General features: G+C 45.5%; 1 protein-coding gene across 1 annotated transcript in view; it reads right to left on the bottom strand.

Annotated features, from left to right (window-relative positions):
- LOC309548232 (uncharacterized protein) overlaps positions 1 to 20,216 on the bottom strand; it is a gene marked incomplete at its 3' end in the record, with an annotated part of 168,232 nt that extends 148,016 nt beyond the window's left edge. The window contains exons 1-2 of the mRNA XM_082248184.1: positions 20,098 to 20,216; positions 9,531 to 9,626 (exon numbers count right to left, since the gene is read on the bottom strand). Of these exons, the coding sequence (XP_082104310.1) occupies positions 9,531 to 9,626; positions 20,098 to 20,211 (210 nt within the window). The 5' untranslated portion in view covers positions 20,212 to 20,216. The remainder of the gene's footprint in view (positions 1 to 9,530; positions 9,627 to 20,097) is intronic.
- Positions 20,217 to 21,958: the final 1,742 nt, after the last annotated feature.

Below are 21,958 nucleotides of genomic sequence, written 5' to 3'. Positions count from 1 at the left end.
ATTTTTTGTCCTCTCTCTTGTCCTCTCGTGTCTCTCTTGTCCTCTCACTCTCTCTCGTCCTCTCATGTCTCTCTCTCTCGTCCTCTCATGTCTCTCTCTCTCCCTAAATGTTACTGTAGGGAATGGGATTCAGTGCACACTGCAGCCTTGTACCATAGGGTTAATGTTAGTGACACTGTAGGGATTGGGAAGGATGTTGGGAATGGAAATCAGGAAGCATGCAGGCAGCCTTGTAAATTTTAATTGCAGATACAGGGCACTGGGCAGGTCAGGGTTAATGTGGTAACATCAATTACTCAGTGACAGTCAGTCAGTGTCAACTCGATCAGATTATACAGTGACAGACAGTCTCTCATAGTGGTAGTAGTAGGAGGCTGGAGGTGGACTAGTAGGAGCCTGGAAAGGAGCACAGCCGCATACATACATTACTCACTCGTGCACTGCAGCCCGCCCCACACATTCAGTGAGTCTTACTCTCCTCCCTAGTTTTTTCAATGGCACATTCAGGAAGCCAATCACGCCGTGAGTAGCGGCACAGCGGAACCAATCAGGTGTGCAGGCACGCGTGATTGGTTCGCTGTGCAGCTAATCACGGCGTGATTGGCTTCCTGAATGTGCCATTGAAAAAACTAGGGAGAGTAAGACTCACTGAATGTGTGGGGCGGGCTGCAGTGCACCAGTGAGTAATGTATGTATGCTCACCGCTGAAGTGTCCCGGCTTCCCCTGCCTAACACGGAAGTCTGTGAGTCCTCCTGTCCTCCTCCGAGTCCCTTCCCCCTGTAAATATCGTGACCTCGGCAATATGAATATCGCCTACGGCCACAGAACGATAGTCAATATCATATGGACTATCGTTCAGCCCTATTATTCGGCACAAAATTATTCGGCCTTTTGACTGAATCGGCCGAACACCGAAAGTGCTATTTTCTCTATTTTCGGCCGAATAATGTTCGGCCGCCGATTATTTGGTGCATCCCTACCATCCACGGCTTCTTCTGAGAGCCTTGGCCCTTGAAGGGCTTACCCTTATAGTGCGCCCGAAAGGCACGAAAGGACCCCCGAGAGGGCCTAAACGAGGCATTCTTCTTACCACGAACAAACTTATTCTTGTGAGATTGGGGCAAGAGAGTACTCTTACCCCCAGAAATACCCTTTATCAGAGTATCCAAAGATTCGCCAAAAAGGAGAGATCCCGCGTAGGGCAAATTAGCCAAAGTCTTGCGGGAAGATTGGTCAACCGACCAACATTTCAGCCATATCAGGCGACGGTTCAAGACCGCCACACTAGAAAGACGCGCAACCAAAGGGACTAAATCCAAGTCCGCATCACACAAATACATGACACCCTGATGAATCTGATCCACCATAGCCAAAGTTGTCGGCGGGGCCGAGTCAGCCACCAGAGTGCGCCTGAGCACCTGCGTCCAATCCGCAATAGCCTGGGCTGCCATAATGGAAGCAAAAATAGGCTTCAGCATAGAGCCAGCAACCGTATAGGCATGACGGGCCAGAGATTCCAATCTCCTGTCCGTCGGGTCCCGGAACACCGGGGGTATCTTCAGCAGGGATCGCAGTTGATTTATTCAAAATCACCACTGCGTGATCCACCTGAGGCAGCACACACCAACGCTCATCAGTAGCCGGTGTAAAGGGATAACGCAGCTTGAACCTACTTGGTACAGCAAAAGGCTTTTTTAAATTGCGCCATTGCTCATCAACAGCGTGCTGAAATTCCGTAGAGCAAGGAAAAACCTGCGATGTTTTGCGTTTCCTTTGCGTCCCATAAGAGGACATCAAAGCAGGAGGACATGGTTCATCCTGCAAATGCAGCGTTTGCTTGATAGAAGCAACTAACTCATCCATGAGTGCAAGCTCTTCAGACGAGCCAGGGGGAGAATTATCAACCCCTTCCACCTCAGCCTCCCCGTAAGACCCCACAAGGTCTAGGGATGAGTGAGACCCTGAGAAGGGCACTCCAGCCATAGCAGCCCCATCGCCCTCTGAATCAGAGGAAATAGACACCCTGGGCCGTTTTGTGGATCGATCAGCCACCAGCATCTGCACTTGAGCAGCTAAGTTTGCCACAATAGTGGCCAGATCAGCCCCCTCGGGGGAAGCAGCAGCCCCTTGGCCCCCCACCATTTTGGGAGGAAACTTGCAATCCTGAGAATCCATGCCCCAGCAATATAAGGAAGAAAGGGGTACTGCCCCTTTAAGATCGCGGCGAGCGTAGCCCACCGCACCCACTGAATACACCGACCCCCACAGGGACAAGAAACTGGGCAAGGAATACAGGAAAAAAGGGAAGATAAAAACCTGGAGAGATCACACAGGCTGCTGCACCGATTGCTGTCCCAGAGCAAAAGGAAGTGATGCAAGACTGACCGCCCCTATGAAGCCTATGCAAAGCTACACAAACATGGCCGCCCGGCTGAGGATTCCTTGGGCAAATAGAACATGACGCCGACATGTGGCCTGATCGATCGCCGCCAAAACGCCGTGCATTACCACACAGGATCGGCCACCATGATTTTGCCTCAAAAAAATGATCGCCGCAGAGCATGCCTCAAATCAGACTGCTTCATGCTTACATCCAGCAGAGCGGGAGAGCCCTCCCCCTTCACAGCCCACACACAGGCAGCAAGTCCACACAGGAACTGACAGGGAGCACAGCAGCCACACAGACATGCAGGGTCACACAGTCCCAGACTGACACCCAAATAGACAGGTCCCCACACAGAGTTACACTTACCAGTCCGGATGGCGTGGGGAGCCTGCTCCAGCGACCAAACCGCTGCACTGAGGACAGGGAGTGTCGCAAGCATGACGCAGCGGAACTGCGGTGCGAAACCGCAATGGCGTCCAGTGAGGTAGCCACCTCACCGATAGCATCCCTGCAGCGAACAGGGATGGGTCGTTCAATGTGCCAGGGCAAAACCTAAGCTGAACGCTCAATGGCAGGCTGGGAAGCCCCTGGCCCTGAGCCCTGGGATCCAGGGTGGCCAGACTGAGACCCAGCTCCGCACGATCATCTTCATCAGAAGAAGCTAACTAACGCTGAAAACAAACAGCTAAGTAGAAGAAAGAGAAAAAACTCCAAATAAAATCAAAAAGAGAAAAGAAGCGGAGACTAAGAGCCCCAGCACAGGAACAGCCCAACCTACTCCTGAGCTAGGCATTAGAAACTGAGTTGGAAATGCAGGAAGCAGGGAGGTATTGACTGAGGGGACCACCCCCTGGGGGTGGGATATGCTAAAAGCTTTGATATTAATATATTCTGTTGCCTAGCTACTCCTACAGAGCAAAGGTCAATAACCCCATTAGTGACAAATATGAAGAGGCGGCGACTGTCGGAGGACGTAAGAGAAAAGTGCAGTTACAATCTTGACACTGATTACATATGGGCATACTGCCATGGAACCTCTCCTTCAGGGGACATGAAATAATCAGCAAATTTATCTCGTAGAGCAAGAGCAGAGTGGTTTGGTCGCAGTCCACTATATTGCACAAAGGGCAAATGTGTTTCATCTTCATCTTCCATGCTGATGCATTCTTTATCACGTACAATACTGTGTAGCACACAGCATGCTTTGATCACTTCTTCTGCATTTTCCACTTTAAGTTGTATGGCACTATGAAAAATGCACCACTTGTTTGTTAAAATTCCAAATGTGCACTCAACAAACCTCCTTGCTCTACTAAGTCTGTAGTTAAAAATCCTTTTTTGGCTTGTTAGATTATGTTTGCCGTATGGCCTTAAAAGATGACGTGAGAGGGCAAATGCTTCATCAGCCACTAAGACGTGAGGCATAGCTGGTCCAGATGTTCCTGGCAGTGGCTTGTCAGCTGGTAGGTTCAGACGTCCATCTAAAAGCCTTCTACCCAATGTGGATGTCCTGAACACTCGGGAGTCAGCAGTGCTACCATATGCCCCAATATCCACCATAACGAATTTATAATTGCTATCACAGATAGCCATCAGCACCAATGAAAAATATTTTTTGTAATTAAAATAACTGGAGCCTGATCCAGGAGGCATTCTAATCCGCATATGTTTTCCGTCAAGGGCCCCGAAGGCAGTTGGGGAATTGGGTCTTCATCAGGAATCCCTCAGATATTTATCCCTCAGATATTTGCAACCACACATGTGCATCAGAGACAGGCATTCCAATTGGTCTTAGCTCCTCCCATATGGCCTTGCAGGTGTCATGAACGATCATCGATACTGTGGAGATCCCCAATAGGAAATAATGGTTCAGACACGTGAATGTCTGTCCGGATGCAAGAAACCTAGGCATAAGGAAAATAGACAAGAATTAACGGAAAAGTACATTTTCTTTGGCAATTACATGTTATCTGACATTTGCCCCTTATTCGCAACTATACTATGTTGAGTATTGCACAACACCCTCCACCCTCACCCAAAGTCAATGAGTGGTAGCTATGTGATTGGCTAATTTGACATTATCTAATAAGGTGGCCAGTGAGTAAATTTAACAAGTATATTTTAATTTTTGGAAATGTATATGATGCCCTACCAAATATTTCTTCCGAGGGCAGTGTGTCAGTTATAGTGGGGGGCTAGGTGGGTTGGAGTTAGCTTATTGAGTAAACATTATTGCAACAGGAGAGCTGGGGGGCCTCTTTATAGCATGACAACAGCAGCTGACTTACCTGAGAGTGACTAGCAGACGCTCCGCTGGAGGCACACTGCGTCTCATGTTGGTGTCCATCCGCTGAAGACGTGGTAACAATTTCTCCAAGACAAAATCAAATGTGATTACATTCATTCGAGTGAAATTGAAGAATTTCACCGGATACCGTCTCAAATCCGCGTAGTGTAGAGAAAGAAATCCCTCAGAGGGCTTCTTCAGCATCATGGGATGAGACCAATAGGTGCGGCGTTTTCGCTGAAAAGTCTTCCTCCTCCGGCTCTCCACTCCCCTCACATAATACAGAAGCATAAAGCATGCGACATCATCCCAAAATCAGGAAGGGGCCATTGCTCGTTTTGCTATAAATCTCAGGAAAAGACACAAGAACACACAGGGAACACACTGTATGCACACTGAGTCATTCACTGGGACCACAAAGCAGCATGGGAAACCCAATGCATGCTGGGGAAGAGCAAAGTGACATGGGAAATAATGATGATGAAAAACGGATATTAAACCGATGAAAAATGTATGGAAAAATGTTAAAAAAAGGATGTGAGCGGATGTAAAACGGGCGTCGGCAGACGACAAACGAGCAGCGGCGGACGTAAAACTGATGTAAAAATTGACATCTGTGTCCGTTTCGTAACAAAAAAAACGTGACTGAACTGAAGATAAAAACGGAACGCCCGTGTGAAAGAGGCCTTACAGTGTAAATTTGCTGCCCCCTCAAAATAACCCAACACACAGCCATTAATGTCTAAACCTCTGGCAACAAAAGAGAGAGTACTCCTTTAAGTGAAAATGTCCAAACTGGGCCCAAAGTAGGGATGCACCAATCCGATATTCGGATCGGATATCGGCGCCGATATGGCCATTTTAGATGGATCGGTAACATTGACCGGTTCCGGTATCTGCGATTTCACAACGCCAGATATCGGTATCGGGTCCAAAAAAGTCGGATCGGTGCATCCCTAGCCCAAAGTGTCAACATTTGGTGTTGCCACCATTATTTTGCAGCAGTTCCCTAACCCTCTTGGGCATGGAGTCCATCAGAGCTTCACAGGTTGCCACTGGAGTCCTCTTCCAATCCTCCATGTCGACATCACGGCCTGGTGGATGTTAGAGACCTTGCACCCCTCCACCTTCTGTTTAAGGATGCCCCACAGATGTTCAATAAGGTTTAGGTCTGGAGACATGCTTGGCCAGTCCATCACCTTTACCCTCAGCTTCTATAGCAAGGCAGTGGTCGTCTTGGAGGTGTGTTTGGGGTCGTTAGGTTGGAATACTGCCCTGTGGCTAAGTCTCCGAAGGGAAGGGATCATGCTCTGCTTCAGTATGTCACAGTACATGTTGGCATTCATGGTTCCCTCAATGAACTGTAGCTCCTCAGTGCCAGCAGCACTCATGCAGCCCCAGACCATGACACTCCCACAACCATGCTTGACTGTATGCAAGACATACTTGTCTTTGTACTCCTAACCTGGTTGCCGCCACACGCTTGACACCATGTGAACCAAAAAAGTTTATCTTGGTCTTATTAGACCACAGGACATGGTTCCAATAATCCATGTCCTTAGTCTGCTTGTCTTCAGCAAACTGTTTGCGGGCTTTCTTGTTCATCATCTTTAGAAGAGGCTTCCGTCTGGGACGACAGCCAAGCAGACTAATTTGATAGTGTGCGGCGTATGGTCTGAGCACTGACAGGCTGACCCCCCCCCACCCCTTCAACCTCTGCAGCAATGCTGGCAGCACTCATACATCTTATTTCCCAAAGACATGAATGAAAAAGAGGAAATAGAGGCATAATGGACTTTGATGGTACCATAAACACCTGGATGTAGACGGGAGATACCAATATTGTATTAAAAAATATATTTATTAAATCACCATAAAAATAGAAGACACATACATATAAATAGATCATATACATCACAACTGAAAAGACTTTACAAATGGGGCACAGTTTACAAGGACGATGCTTATTGCAGATAATACAGGTTATTTGTTGTCCCATCCATGGTATCAGCTATGCAGAGTCTTTTTAGTTGTGATGTATATGATCTGTTTATATGTATGCATTTTCTATACCAATGGTTTTATGGTGATTTAATAAATATATTTCTTTATACAAAATTGGTATCTCCAATCTACATCCAGTGTTTATGGTACCATCAAAATCCATTATGCCTCCATTTCATCTTTTTCATACATGTTATTTGGACAAAAGGTACCCCCTCTTTTTCTCTAAATCCGACACCTCAAAATGTAATATTTCCCAAAGACAACGTTTGGATAGGACGCTGAGCACGTGCACTCACTTCCTTGGTCCACCAATGTGAGGCCTGTTCTGAATGGAACCTGTCCTGGTAAACCGCTGTGTGGCCTTTGCCACTGTGCTGCAGCTCAGTTTCAGGGTCTTGGCAATCTTCTTATAGCCTATGCCATCTTTATGTAGAGCAAAAATTATTTTTTTTAGATCCTCCTTTGCCATGAGGTGCCATGTTGAACTTTCAGTGACCAGTATGAGAGAGTGAGAGCGATAACACCAAATTTAACACACCTGCTCCCCATTCACACCTGAGACCTTCTAACACTAACGAGTCACATGACACCAGGGAGGGAAAATAGCTTTTGGGCCCAGTTTGGACATTTTCACTTAGGGGTGTACTCACCTTTGTTGCCAGCAGTTTTAGACATTCATGGCTGTGTGTTGAGTTATTTTGAGGGGACAGCAAATTTACACTGTTATACAAGCTGTACACTCACTACTTTACATTGTAGCAAAGTGTCATTTCTTCAGTGTTGTCACATGAAAAGATATAATACAATATTTACATAAATGTGAGGGGTGTACTCACTTTTGTGAGATACTGTATATTCTTTTACTAAAGCTCGACCGCAGCAGGGGATGAAAACCATAAGAATTGCGGTATTTGGTGGGAGTCTGAGCAGCTTGGGTCCTCCCATTACAGCAAGTTGTAACGCAATTGGGCTGCTCAGAAAGAAAAAAAATACAAAGGGGCATTATCATTACTGGTGTCTGCGGGCCCAGGAAAGGAGAAGATGAGAAGAAAATTCTTCAAAGACTGCTGCAAAAATTATAAAAAAGGGGTACAGAATAATGGAAGGTAAGAGATCTAATATACACAAGTACTGTTACATATCTGCCCGGAAGTTCAGTTTTAGGGTGAAAGCCTCACTACTACACTAAAAATCTCAAGATATATGCACTGTTAACCATTACCTCTTGGCGTCAAGCACATGCAAATATGCAGCCTCTCAGGGGTCGGGCCTTGGTGCCGATAAGCAGCATATTTGCATGCGCCAGCATGCCGATAGAGTTGTGCTGAGAGTGGGTGCCCTGTCCGCTCCAAGCACAGTTACAGGTGGCTAACGGAGAGCCCCCTGATCGCTGATTACAATTGGCAACTTTCCGATCATGTGACCACCGTGACAGCTAATCACAACGGTCACATGATCTTAAGCCCCGCCTTCTAAACCCCTTAACCCTTTCTTTCCAGGCCGTGCTCCACATTTAAACTTAGCTGGCAAGGCCATTTTTGCAATTTTTCCTCTGCTTTTTTTATTTTTCCCTTACAGCATTCAGAGTTTGTTAAAGACCCCCCAAACCATATATTGTCTGAAATTACATGACCAGTAGAATACAAATTAGGTGCTACTGATTGTCCGAGGAAGAAGAGGAGACATCATCCTGGGCTGCGGCAAATGCGGAAATGGTGGAGCCCAACTCGAGCTTCGAATGATCTGAGGAAGAGAGCAATGGCAGGGGGCGCTTCTTGCTCACCTAGTGTCCAAGCAACTCCTCTACACGAGAATCATACAACTCCAGGATGGCTGAAAGTGCATCACAGAAATTACCGCCATCTCCAGGAGAGGGTGTGGAAGTGCTCCTGAGATTTCCCTGGAACCGCACCACCCAAGGGGCGCTGCTGCAACCAGGGACCCACAAGGTACTCAGACAGGAGATACCATCCCCAGGCTGCCCAGCTGAAAGAGGGATCCCCCAGGCGACCCACACATGCCACTGACGCTGTGCCCCACTCAGATGCTTTTTTTTTTTGGATAGAGCAAGGGAGGGTTATAACCCCCAATCAGAATTTTTTTTTCGCCATCTCCGTCCCATTGTGGAGCTTTCCATTCATTTCCTGTCCCGTAGCCAAACAAGTAGTGAGGGGAAATACCTGCAAATTTGGGAACCCCCAGGTTACCAGAACTCGTGTCCCCATTGTAAGATTTGCCCTCTATTACTTTTCTAGGAACAACCCAAAATTTGGGGTTTTCCTTTACTTTCAATGATAATGTTAAACAGGACAAATAGAGAGGCTGAATCTCCGGGGACCAAAAAAAAACGAAAAAAAAAAACTGGCAGATGTTCTAATCCCTCTCCACTCTATCCAAAACAAAAACGTCGGTCCGTTCTGATCCGATCCGCAGGACGGATGGAAAATAGGGTTTTTATCCGTCCAGATTTGACGGATTGGATCGGATGTCAGCTGACATGTCTCCGCTGACATCCGATGCCCCATAGGGATGCATGGGGGGACCATTCAGATCCGCCTGTGTGAAAGGGGCCTTAAGTTATACTTTTATTCATATTTTTAAACCATTAAGTCAAACTATAGGTGTCACATTACTACACAGAGACAACTTCATTGTAACATTGCAAATGGTCCTAATTTGTTGCCAGAAACCCAAATCTCTCCTGGTAGTAACACAAAAAAAAAAAAAAAAAAAAAAAAAAAAGGGAAGGACGACCGGTAAGCAGCTTTTTCCAAAAAAGAATTTTCTACCATTCTTGTACTACATTTCTGATATATATATATATATATATATTGATGTAAATGTCATACCAGCGATTTTCCTCTTTTAATCTCTGCTAGCACAGATGGAATAACAAATTCCGGTTCATCCTCCGTATCCGTTGTAAACACTAGTGGTGAGAAAATCTGAAATGAAAAGACAGAAACATGGAAGAAAAAAAATTAACAAAGACACGAACAAAGCAAACCAAAAACATTTCAAGATTGGAATGGTCTTGCTTTACTATTAATTTTTATACTTTTTAGTTTTGAGCCTGAAAATAGAACAAAATCCCTGTCAAGTATTCATTGGTGTCCATGGCCTTGTTGGGAAGATTTCCCTCAATTCTTGCCCGAATTCACTGGTGTCGGACAAAGCACGAAGCAAGTAAAATAAAATCTGAGAAAACAAACTGTCAATAAAAACATTTTAGCCAGTAAAGAAATATGTAGAATGGTCAGCAACCCGTAGATCGCATCCTCAGTTTGCTGACCTACCATCCCAGAACTTGCAGAGGGGCTACTTTTAAGGTTGGCTCTGTAGTAGGGAGCAAGAGCCGCATAAGCAGCTACCTCTCTGTAGTGCTGACTCCTGTCCCATATGGAGTGATACCAACTGCACTCTGTTATCCCTGCTAGCGGTCCCCAGAGTGGTGCCAGCAGCAGGAAAGAAGAGATCTTCAGGTCGGTGTATAAAGCAATAGTATAGGGCTGCTTTTACACTGATGTGCTGTGGTTTCCCCAGACCGCTGGTGCGGTGCAGAGCAGCGTATCTGCAGCTTTCCTGCGGATTTGCTGCTATTAACTCAGGGCTTGACAAGTTTTCTTGGAATCTACGAGCCAGCTAAAAAAGTTAGGAGACTTTTGCCAACTTTGGCTGATTGTATGCTTGCAACTTTGCATTTTTATAATTCAATAAAATATTAAAAAAAAAAAAAAAAAAAGAAAAAAAAAGTTAGGAGCCAGTTCTTTCCGTGCATGCTGAATGGCCGGCTTCTGTGGGACCGGCTGCCATACAAATGTCCGAATGGCGGCCAGTTTTTATTGAACCGGCTGATGTTGCCGGGCTTTCGGCCTGTATGTACTTGGCTTGATGGAGTGATGGGCAGTGGCGCGCTAGGAAAGTACAGTGCAGTAAGGTGGGGGTGATAAGAGATCCAGTAACTCATGCCACCTTAGGCTCTTTTCATACGGCCACCTCCACTAAGCAGAATCGGCTTGCTCAGCGGGCATTTCTCCGCTAATCACAGCTGAGCAGGCAGATGACAGGTCCTGACACTTGTAATCTGCCAAAAAAGAAGCTCATGTACTTTTTTGGGCTTCAGGCGACAAAACGCTCAGATGTGAACAGGGGTCATTGAAATGAATGGGATTTTGCTTGTTGGGCGTTTTGAGACTTTAGAGATGGGCATTTTACGGAGCTTTAATGTTTCTATGTTTTGCAAGAAAAGAAAACACTGCAATAAAACAATTAAATTGCAGTTAAAAAAAAACATTACAACAAAAAGGTAAATAAAAATTGTCTATCTTAATGGTTGTGTGTTTCTTGCGTGTGCTTTTCCTATGCTCCTTATTTTAGATATGACCGTTCGTTGACACAAACGTTTATCTTCCAGGTTAAAATTCTTTCCACACATGTGCAGTAACAACAGTTTGTTTTTTATTTGTTTCTCTATGTAAACAAGGCAAGGCCTATCTCATTTCTGACAGGGTGAAACAAATGGATTCTGTGTTCCTGCAGGGACTAGAATACATTACTTTCTCTAGTAAAAGCTGCACGCAAATAACATTCTCTATACATATATTAAAAAAAAAAAAAACTATAAATACTTTTTTCCCCCCCTTTTGATTAGTGATTACATTCCCTTTGTACTCAGCTGCATTAGAGCTGGGGAGGAGAAGCAGCAGCAGCACACTGAGCTTCCCAGTGAATGGCTGTGCAGCTGGGGTGTGTCAGGACAAGTCTGATCATTGGAGGAGAGTACATGGAGTTCCCAGCATAGCTAGAGAACTGACCACGCTGTGCTCTCCTGCTTAGTGTGGTCAGTTTAACAGGAAAGCAGAGGGACTGGCAGAAACATCAGGGATTTCAATTAAAGGTAGCAATACAAAGAGAACAGGATACTTCCACATAAAAGTACATGTTACTAGGGCTGAACGATATTCGATGTAACATCGAATATCGTGCTGCAGGAGTGGGCGATAGTCACATCGTCGGATCAGCCGATATTGGGGACTCACAGTGAAGGAAGGTAGAAGAATACAACCCGACCGTCCCGCATGTTATGTCCGTCCTGCAGCTCTCCTGACTGAGCGGTGAGCAGCGCGCCGTGAGCAGCGGCACAGGGAACCAATTACGCGTGCCTGCACACCTGATTGGTTCGCTGTGCCGCGCTCACCGCTCGGTCAGAAGAGCTGCAGGACGGACTTAACATGCGGGACGGATGTCGGCATTGTCGGGCTGTATTCTTCTACCACAACTGTGAGTCCCGATTTCTCTGCTTATAGATCTTCCCGTCCAATGGCAGGCACTGATTTCTGATGGTGCAGTGTTAGCTCTGTAAAGCTGAACTAGCCCTTCAAGTGCAGAAATGAAACCTATTGCAGCTCACCGGTCTGTAGAGGTGGGGGCGGAGGCTACAATTGTTTTTTTACAATTTATTTTTCTTCTTTAATTTCACCTGCTGATCGTGCTAGGAACATACTTCTATTCCTAAGGTGACAACCGTACTGTATCTAGGAGGAGCAGCGTTGTCACTCTAGGAAGGAAGTATGTTAGGACTATATAACCCCTCCCCCTCTCTGTAACATGGGGGGGGGGGGTTTGTCAATAGAGATAGCTGGGAACAATGCTGAATGATAACTGTCCCCAGAGGATGAGAGCATAGGAAGTTATTAGTTCACAAGACCTCCTCATCATCACAATACTGCATTTTATTGTATAGTATATGTGTGTTTTAACCCTGTATTTAGCCTGGATGGATGGCCCTCTCAATATCGCAATGTACTTTTTTTCCAATATCGTGCAGCCCTACATGGTACACTAAGCTCATATAGGGAATATGAAGTGTTGGGGTAACAAACGTTCCCAGTCAGTGCCATTAGTACAGAGACAGTGCTTTTTTTTTTTTTTTTTTTAACACTGATCAACACTTTTAGTGTCAGTCAGTGTCTGATCGTCCGCTGCAATAATGCAGACCCAATATAAAGATGCTAATCACTGGCACTACTAGCATAAAAAAAAAAAAATAAAAAAAAAAAAAAGATTCCATTAATATATCCCATAGTTTGTAAATGCTATAACATTTGTGTAAACCAATCAATATATCCTTTTTGGGATTTTTTTTTTACCAAAAATACCGTATGTAGAAGAATACATACTGGCCCAATATGTATGAAGAAATTAGATTTTAATTTTTTTATTGGATATGTTTCACAGCAGAAAGTTAAAAATATTGTTTTTTTTTCTTTCCAAAATCGTCGGTCTTTTTTTGTTTATAATGCAAAAAAAACAAAAAACAAAAAAAAAAAAAACACAAAACACTGAGGTGATCAAATACCAACAAAAGAAATCTCTATTTGTAGGGAAAAAGGAACGTAAATTAAGTTTGGGTGCAACGTTGCACTGGCAGTGTGATTAGTACAGTGACAGTGCATATTTTTAGCACTGATCACTGTATCAGTGTCACTGGTTCCAGACAAAGTGTAAGTTAGTGTCTGATTGTCCGCTGCAATTTGGATGGCCTGCTATAAGTCGCTGATCGCTGCCATTACTAGCAAAAAAGATTCCATAAATATATCCCATAGTTTGTAAATGTTATAACGTTCCTGTAAACCAATCAATATATGCTTATTGGGATTTTTTTACCAAAAATATGAAGCAGAATACATATCGGCCTAAATGTATGAAGAAATTCGATTTTTTTTATATGTTTCACAGCAGAAAGTAAAAAATATTGTATATTATAGTATTTTTTTTTCTTTTTAAAATTGTCGCTCTTTTTTTGTTTTATAGCGCAAAAATAAAAACCGCAGAGGTGATCAAATACCACCAAAAGAAAGCTATATTTGTGGGAAAAAGATGGGTTATACTTACTGATAACTCCTTTTCTAATAGTCTTCCAGGACAGCCCATGAGACCTTAGGCTCCTCCCCCAGGGACAGGAAACACATTCCAAAATTCAAATAAAAGGCGGTGCCTTAGTCCTCACCTTCAGTATTTCATGAGAACCGTAGGACACCCTGTAAAACATATACATAGATATATATATACACATATCATTTATACATAATACCAGATAAATCGGGTGGGAATCCGGCTGTCCTGGAAGACTATTAGAAAAGGAGTTATCAGTAAGTATAACCCATCTTTTCTCAAAGTCGTCTTCCAGGACAGCCCATGAGACGATAAGCAAGAAACTTACCAGTCTAGGGAGGGACCACTGCCTGGAGCACCTTTCGACCGAACGCCTGTTCCTGAGAAGATAGGAGGTCCAGGCGATAATGTCTAACAAAGGTCGAAAAGTTAGACCAGGTAGCTGCCTTACAGATTTGTTCTGGAGAGGCACCGGCCCTTTCAGCCCAAGACGTGGACAGTGCTCTAGTAGAGTGTGCAGTAATGAAAGGTGGAGTCACCTTTTTCACCATATAGGCTTCTGTGATAGCCTGTTTGATCCATCTAGCTAAGGTTGCCTTAGAAGCTTTTTCCCCTTTATGGGGGCCGGAAAATTGTAAAAACAAAGTATCATTCTTCCTGAAGGTTTTAGACACCTCCAGGTATCTCAGAAGGGCTCTTCTGACATCCAAACAACTAAATTCTCTTTCTTTATTGTTGTTTGGGAAATTGCAAAAGGAAGGAAGGACTATGTCCTGAGTCCTATGAAAAGAAGAGACCCTCTTGGGCAAAAATCCTGGATCTGTTTTTAGCACAATCCTGTCGTCAAAAATCATAAGAAAAGGTTCTCTGATTGAGAGAGCCTGTAATTCGCTAACTCTTCTAGCCGAAGTAATAGCTACTAAAAATAAAGTTTTTAGGGTGAGCATTTTTACTGACAGGTCTACCAAGGGTTCAAACGGACTGGTAACCAAAGCCTGGAGTACCAGGGATAGATCCCAAGCTGGACACGTTTTAATCCTGGTTGGCTTTGTCCTGGCAATTGCTCTGAAAAAGGCATTCACATTAGGGTCTTCTCTAAGGGAGAACCGAAGGAAGACACTAAGGGCGGCAGCCTGTACCTTTAAGGTCCCTAGGGAGAGACCTTTGTCTATGCCTTCTTGAAAAAAATCTAAGATAGTTGGAATATCTGGGGAAAATCTCTGATTCTCCACCATCCAAAAATGAAATTTCTTCCAACTTTTTGCATATATTTTCCTAGTGACCGGTTTTCGACAGCTGGTCAATGTTTGGATGACTCTGTCTGAGAACCCCTGAGAACCTAGAATTTGTTCCTCAGATACCAGGCCGACAGGTTTAGGGTCCTGAGAAATGGATGGACCACCGGACCTTGAGTTAAGAGATCTAGTCTCCAAGGGAAGGTCATTGGAGGTAGTGCAGCCAATGCCTGAAGGCGTGCCAACCATGGCCTCTTGGGCCAGTATGGGGTTATCAGGATCATCTCTATATCTACTAGGATTATGGAAAATAATTTTTCTATTTTCCTGTTTGCCTAGGAGGCAAACAGATCCACTACCGGTAGGCCCCAAGGGGTTGTGACTTTGAAAAACACCTCTTGGTTGAGGAACCAATTGTCCTGGTTCATCTGGTGGTGGTGCAGATATGTCTGTGATACCTGGATGGTCCAGCTTCGCCTTATTGATAGGTGAAGAGAGGATTTCCACCCCCAAAGGGTCCTTTTCAACTTGGTGGGAACCTTTACTTTCTGTTCTAAGGAACTTGACTATCCATCCCAATTCTGTAGGAAGAACATTTGGAGTGGACGTAGTTGGAACCCTGCCCAGGGGACCGCTGGGAAACAGGAGGTCATCAAGCACATCCTTCTTGTGACGTCCCTCAGAGAGACCCAGATTCTTTCTGGATGTAGAAGACAGAACTCCAGCCTGTGTCCTTGGCCTACTAGGTCTAGAATAAAAGGGCTGGAAGAAATCCTCTTCCATAGTGGGAGGAAGGCCCCTAAACTTCCTCCCACCCTGGGAAGGGAGTCATTGGGGCTTGTCGGGGCGTTGAGGAGGGTTAAACAGAATGTTGCCCTTCCCTTTTCCTTTATGCCCGGTCCAATGTTTTTTGAAATTTTGCTGGGTTTCAAAAGACTTCTGCTGTTTACCCCTGCCACGAGCATTCCTCTGAGCATAGGGGAATTTCTTCTTTTCTGGGAATCCCTTCTTTTTATCCGCTGTACGCTCCAGGGCTTCTGTTAGGCCTGGGCCAAAAAGGTGGTCTCCTGTGAAGGGAAGACCACAAAGGCGAGATTTAGAAGTAACATCACCTGACCATGTCTTGAGCCATAGGCTTCTTCTGGCCGTATTAGCCAAAGCTGAGGTCCTTGCTGCCATTCTTACAGCTTCAGCTGAAGAATCCGCCAGGAATCCAATTCCCTGAAACAAGAGTGGAAATGATTTATTAATCTGTTCCCTCGATGTTCCAGCAGACAAGTGTGTTTGGATTTGAGATAGCCAGAGCTCCAGGTGTCTGGCTATGCAGGTGGATGCCAGGGCTGGCTTTAAGCTCATAATGGAGGCTTCCCAGACCCTACGCAAAGAGATATCAGTTCTCTTATCCATAGGGTCTTTTAGAGCTCCTGAATCCTCAAATGCCAAGTCAGTGCCTTTGGAGATTCTGGAAAGGGAGGCATCCAGCTTAGGGATTTTGTTCCAAGGCTGATCCCCACTGTTGTCAAATGGATACCTTCTTTTCAAAGTCTTTGGAAAAAAAGGCTTTTTATCAGGAGAATTCCACTCCTGTTTAATCATATCCAATAGGGAGCTATGCACAGGGAACACTCTAGCATGCTTTTTATGACAAGCGTACATCAAGTCATGCTTAGAGAGATGCACTTCTTCCTCCTCAATTTCTAGAGTTGTATAAACTGCCTTTAGTAGGTTATCTACATCCTCCAAGCTCAATTTAAAGTTGGAGCTATTATGGGAATCCTTGTCTATGGGTTCCTCCCCTGATCCTGATCCTTCTTGCTCCCCACCGGACTAGTGGGAAGAAGAAACTTCCTCCAAACCCACTGGGATATTCAAAGATGGGGCCTGGGCCAATGGAGCCTGAGCTGGGGTGGAAGGCTGGACTGGTGCCTGCATCTTTTCAACGAGAGTTTTGAATGAACTAATGGTACTTTTTAGTTCATCTCTCACTGAGGTCAGCATTTTCTGGGTAGAGACTGCAGGGTCGTCTCTGACCAGTTTAGCTATACATGCCCGGCACACTGCTTTGTTCCAAGAGGAACTCAGTTTCTCTCCGCATACAGCACACTTCTTTTTGGGGGGCTGAGGTGGGTTATTGTCCTGAGCCTTGGCCTGGAAGATAAAAGACAAGAGAATTATAATCAGGGAAACTTGTCCTCCTCCCACCTCCCGCTTATCCCCCATTTGTGATTTAGAAAAGAGGGAGCGGTGCTGCTTAACCCCTGCCCCTAACGATAGAAAAGAGAGGGGGGAAGGGGAACGGAGTTCCTAACAGGTATCTGCAAATAGGGTGTACATTTCCCCTTGCTTACCTGAGAGGTGCCGATGCCAGAGCCGACTTCCACCGCCTGTGCGGTTACTGTCGTGTCCATCGCTCTGTATGGTGATCCCAGCACTGCTGTTTCCACCTAACATCGGTCGCCCATATGTACTCACTGTTCGCGCCTTCGGAAACTGGAACGAGGGTTTCCGGCGCCCGCGGATGCCGTCACTGCGCCGGAAGTGACACTGTCGCTTCCCGTGAGGCCAGAGTGGATACGCTGAGTTCCGCCCCCTCCGTTTTTGGCGCCAACTTCAAAATTTCTTCCGAAGTTAGCGGTTCCGGGTACACAGGACTCTGCTCCAAGGAACCAGCCGACCAACGGAGTGGACTCCCCAACGTTCCACCAGACAGCATCCGTAGTCCTGCCGAGAGGCTAGAAGAACAGGAGACAGCGGTCAGCCCCTATTGCGGCACTAAGGGGGTACCGCTATGGGCTGAGGAGATGCATCTTTCCAAGTCTTTCCAAGGACAGTCCAGGAGACCGGGAGCTTCAGTTCCAGGAACATGTTACCCCCTGTCCGGAGGAAACACTAAATACTGAAGGTGAGGACTAAGGCACCGCCTTTTATTTGAATTTTGGAATGTGTTTCCTGTCCCTGGGGGAGGAGCCTAAGGTCTCATGGGCTGTCCTGGAAGACGACTTTGAGAAAAAAGGACATTTTATTTGCCTAGTGTCAGTTATGGTAAAGCAGTGCCATATAGCAAAAAAATGGCCTGGTCATAAAGGAGGGTAAATCTTCCAGAGGTTAAGTGGTTAACCTTTTAATTTATGTTTTTTTTTTATTTTTAAGACAGAAATTTTCCAAAATTTCCTTTGATTGCCTAGACAACGGATGATAGATTTGCGTCCATTAACTGGACGAAAAACGAACGAATTGTCTTTGCCGGTTCACATGTATGCGATGACAGACATTGCATGCGATTCGCAGCGCACTGCTCTGAAAAAAATCACACGCGATGTCTGTGCGATTCGATTTCAGCCATACATATTGTATGGCTGAATTTGCATTTGGACACAACACGCACAGGACCCTTTTTGGGTCTGCACCAGATTCGGATCGCATGGGTGTTCACACCTCTGCAATCTGATTCATGTCCAAACTGTCAGTTCGCACTGCGATACCCAAACTGATCTGGGGGTTTCGTTAATTTTGCATTGACACCCCCAGCGATTCGCATATGTGTGAAGTGCCTGCGAGTTGAATGCGATGCGGGAACCCGCAGTAGATTTGCAGGGTTCCCGCATCGCATATGTGTGCACCGGGACTCCAAGTGATAGATGTTCCAATGAATTTATATCTTGTGTATGGGCACCTTTAACCGGCTGCTGACCACACGCCGCCTCTATACTATATAGTGTGCCTCTCCCAGGCAAACCGACTTAGGGGTACATCGGTCACATGCGTGCAGCTAAGGGGCGAGCGCGTGCCGCTGGCGGTGCTGCCCCCACTTTTTCAGCGGGGAAGCTGATGCAGCGGGCAGGCGGCTCAGATTGCCGCCTGACACCCACGATCGTTCCCCGCTGAGCGAGAAGGACGGTCAGCTGTTGTAAACACAGCTGACCGTTCTTCTCTCTGGAATAACAGAGCTCCTGTGATCCTTCTATATAGGATCACAGGTCTCTCTGGTAATTTCACAAGCCACGCCCCCCACAGTTAGAAACACGCCCCTAGGTACACATTTAACCCCTTGATCACCTATACTGTTAACCCCTTCCCTGCCAGTGTCATTATTACAGTAACGGTGCATATTTTTAGCACTGATTACTATAGTAATGTCACTGGTCCCCCCAAAAGTGTCAAAAATGTCAGTTAGGGGTCTGATCTGTCCGCTGCAATGTCACAGTCCCGCTAAAAAATGCAGATCGCCACCATTACTATTAAAAAAAAATGACAGTTTAATGTAGTTAGTAGACGCGATAACTTTTGTACAAACCAACCATAATACGCTTAGAGCCGGTTCACACTGGGGCGACCTGGTCGCCGTAGGTCGCACGCCATAGAGTAGCACAGGACCCGTTCTAATAGGAGCGACACAAGTCGCTCCGACTTAGAAAAAGGGTCCGGAGCTTCTTTGGGGCGACCCGGAGCGACCTGCATTGACTTCAATTATATGAAGTCCGTGCCGGCCGCTCCGAGGTCGTGGTGCGAGCTGCGCGCCGCGACTTCACAGGTCACCCGGCAAAGTCGGCTCGCCCCAGTGTGAACGGGGTCTTATTGCGATTTTGTTTACCAAAAATATGGAGCAGAAAAACAATTGGCCTAAAATGGTAAAAAAAAAATGATTTTTAAATTTTCTTTTTGCGGAATGTTATATAGCAGAATGTGAAAAATATATATATTTTTTTTTCAGAATTGTTGCTTTTTTTTGTTTATAGCGTAAAAAATAAAAATCGCACAGGTGACCAAATACCACAAAAAAAGCTCTATTTGTGGGGGGGGGGGGTGGGAGGACATCAATCTTATTTAGGTACAGCGTCGCACAACCGCGCAATTGTCCGTTAAAGTAATGCAGTGCCGAATCGCTAAATATTGCCCGGGGCAAATTTTCCGCTCCAGAAGTGGTTAAAGCGGTGCATTTTAGAACTTCCTGAATTAGACGCAGAAGTCGCTGTCAGATTTTTCATGAATTTGATTGGCAGATTACCAGGAGGTATTAGCGCCTAAAAAAAAGAGACGCCAAGGCAGCTTCATTGGATTCCCTCCCGGATTGTACTAATCCACATACAAAGCAATCCTTATTACAAGCCTGGATGTATCTAACATTACTGCTGTATACAAAGATGTGTGAATTGCAGAATGTGAGCAGCTATAACTGTCATAGCAGATACAAAGGCCATAGAGAAGTGTGCCCCGATCACATCACTAATACACATGATGAGGAGGAACAATGGCTGTCAAGGTGAATGAGGAGTAAGAAGTTACTAACCAGGCAGTTATAGTGAGCGAGGATGGTGCTGTCACTGGTGTTCTGCAGACTTCCCAGCTCTCCTCCACTCTTCTGTCCACAGAAAGCGCACACATTGTGAGGAGATTTAGCCATGATGAGAAGACTGTCAGTAACAATAACACAGAGCACACAGCACTCAGTACGAACACTTCTGGCGCCAACCGGAAGCTGACAACCGGAAGCTGCCCCCCTTCCCTCCCCCTTTACTTTCATTTTCGTCTGTAGAAAAATATGAGTGATAAATAATGCCTTCTGTGTGCGTCACTTTCCTCAGGCTGTATGGTGGGCTGATGGCTTCCATACATTCCTTGTGTAAGAAACTGACATGCCCAGATATGAAGTGTATACAGATACAGCAGGAACACTCCATGTTCTGGGGTCCTCTCTCTTACATTGTCACTATTTTAGGCAGACATGAATGATCAGAAGCTGCAAGAAAGTGGGCAGACAGGAGTAATCAAACGTCATTTTATTTCCACTTCCCAGTCCATCCACATCCAGCAAGAAAAATGGAAAAGGACTGCGTGCTTCCATGTTGTTCCTAATGAAGACATGGCGGATGGGAGGTAGACCGATGTAATCAGACTGCCCATGGATCAAACACGGGTCTGAAAAGGTCAAAATGCAGGAAAAAAGACAAAAAAATTTACATTTGTCCCTTTCTGCTCTGCGGATCTGTTCACCCCCCTCCTGATTGGACCCCAGAAAGACCTCGATATCTAATTAACCACTTAAGCCCCGGAAGATTTTACCCCCTTCCTGACCAGGGTTTTTTTTGTAATTTTTTACTGCGTGACTTTAACTGACAATTGCGCGGTCGTGCGACAGTGTACCTACACGAATTTGACGTCCTTTTTTTTCCACAAACAGAGCTTTCTTTTGGTGGTATTTGATCACCTGTGCGATTTTTTGATCATGCGCTATAAGCAAAAAAAGAGCGTCAATTTTGCAAAAATAACAATATTTTTCACATTTTTTTATATGAAATTCCCCCAAAAAAATGTAAAAATCAATTTTTTTTAACATTTTCGGCCAATTTTTTTTATGCTACATATGTTTGGTAAAAAAAATCGCAAAAAGCGTATTTTGATTGGTTTGCGCAAAAGTTATCGCGTTTACTAACAAAGGGAAAGATTTTTGTCATTTTTGGTGGTTTTTTTTAATGAGTAATGGCGGCGATCTGCGATTTTTTTTTTGCGGGACTGCGACATTGCGGCGGACAGATCGGACCCTTGACTGACATTTTTGACACTTTTGGGGGTACCAGTGACATTACTACAGTAATCAGTGCTATACATATGCACTGTTACTGTAAAAATGACACTGGCAGGGAAGGGGTTAACTGTATTGGAGAGGGATGAGTTAAGTGTGTCCTAGGGGCGTGATTCTAACTGTGATTGGACATGGCTATTGGTGTAAAAACAGAGATCAACGGTCCTACATAGTAGAACCGTCTGATCTCCATTTTTACACAGGGGAGAATGACAGGCGGCTTGTTTACATTAGCCGCCTGCCTTTCTCCCTTCCCGGCGAACGATCGCGAGTGACCGGCAGACATCGGGTCAGCCGGTCACACGCACTGACTTGTTAGGGAACGTGCCGGGGCGGGCGGGCGCGCGCTCGCCCTCCATTGGCTCACAAGCCAGTGACAGGCTAGTGACGTACCGGTACGTCACTTTGCCTGGCCGGGGCTGACCGCCACAGTATATGTACTTGCGGCGGTTGGCAAGTGGATAAGAGAGCCTGTGGGTGGTCTCCACGGCTGATATTTTGGGGCATTGGCTGGTGTTAGCGCTTCAATCATCACGGCACCATGGTTGGTATGTTGTCAGGTTGATTG

Source organism: Pelophylax lessonae (genome assembly GCF_965119305.1).
Source record: "Pelophylax lessonae genome assembly, chromosome: 2".
Lineage (NCBI taxonomy): Eukaryota > Metazoa > Chordata > Amphibia > Anura > Ranidae > Pelophylax > Pelophylax lessonae.
This window is presented reverse-complemented; position numbering and strand designations above follow the sequence as displayed.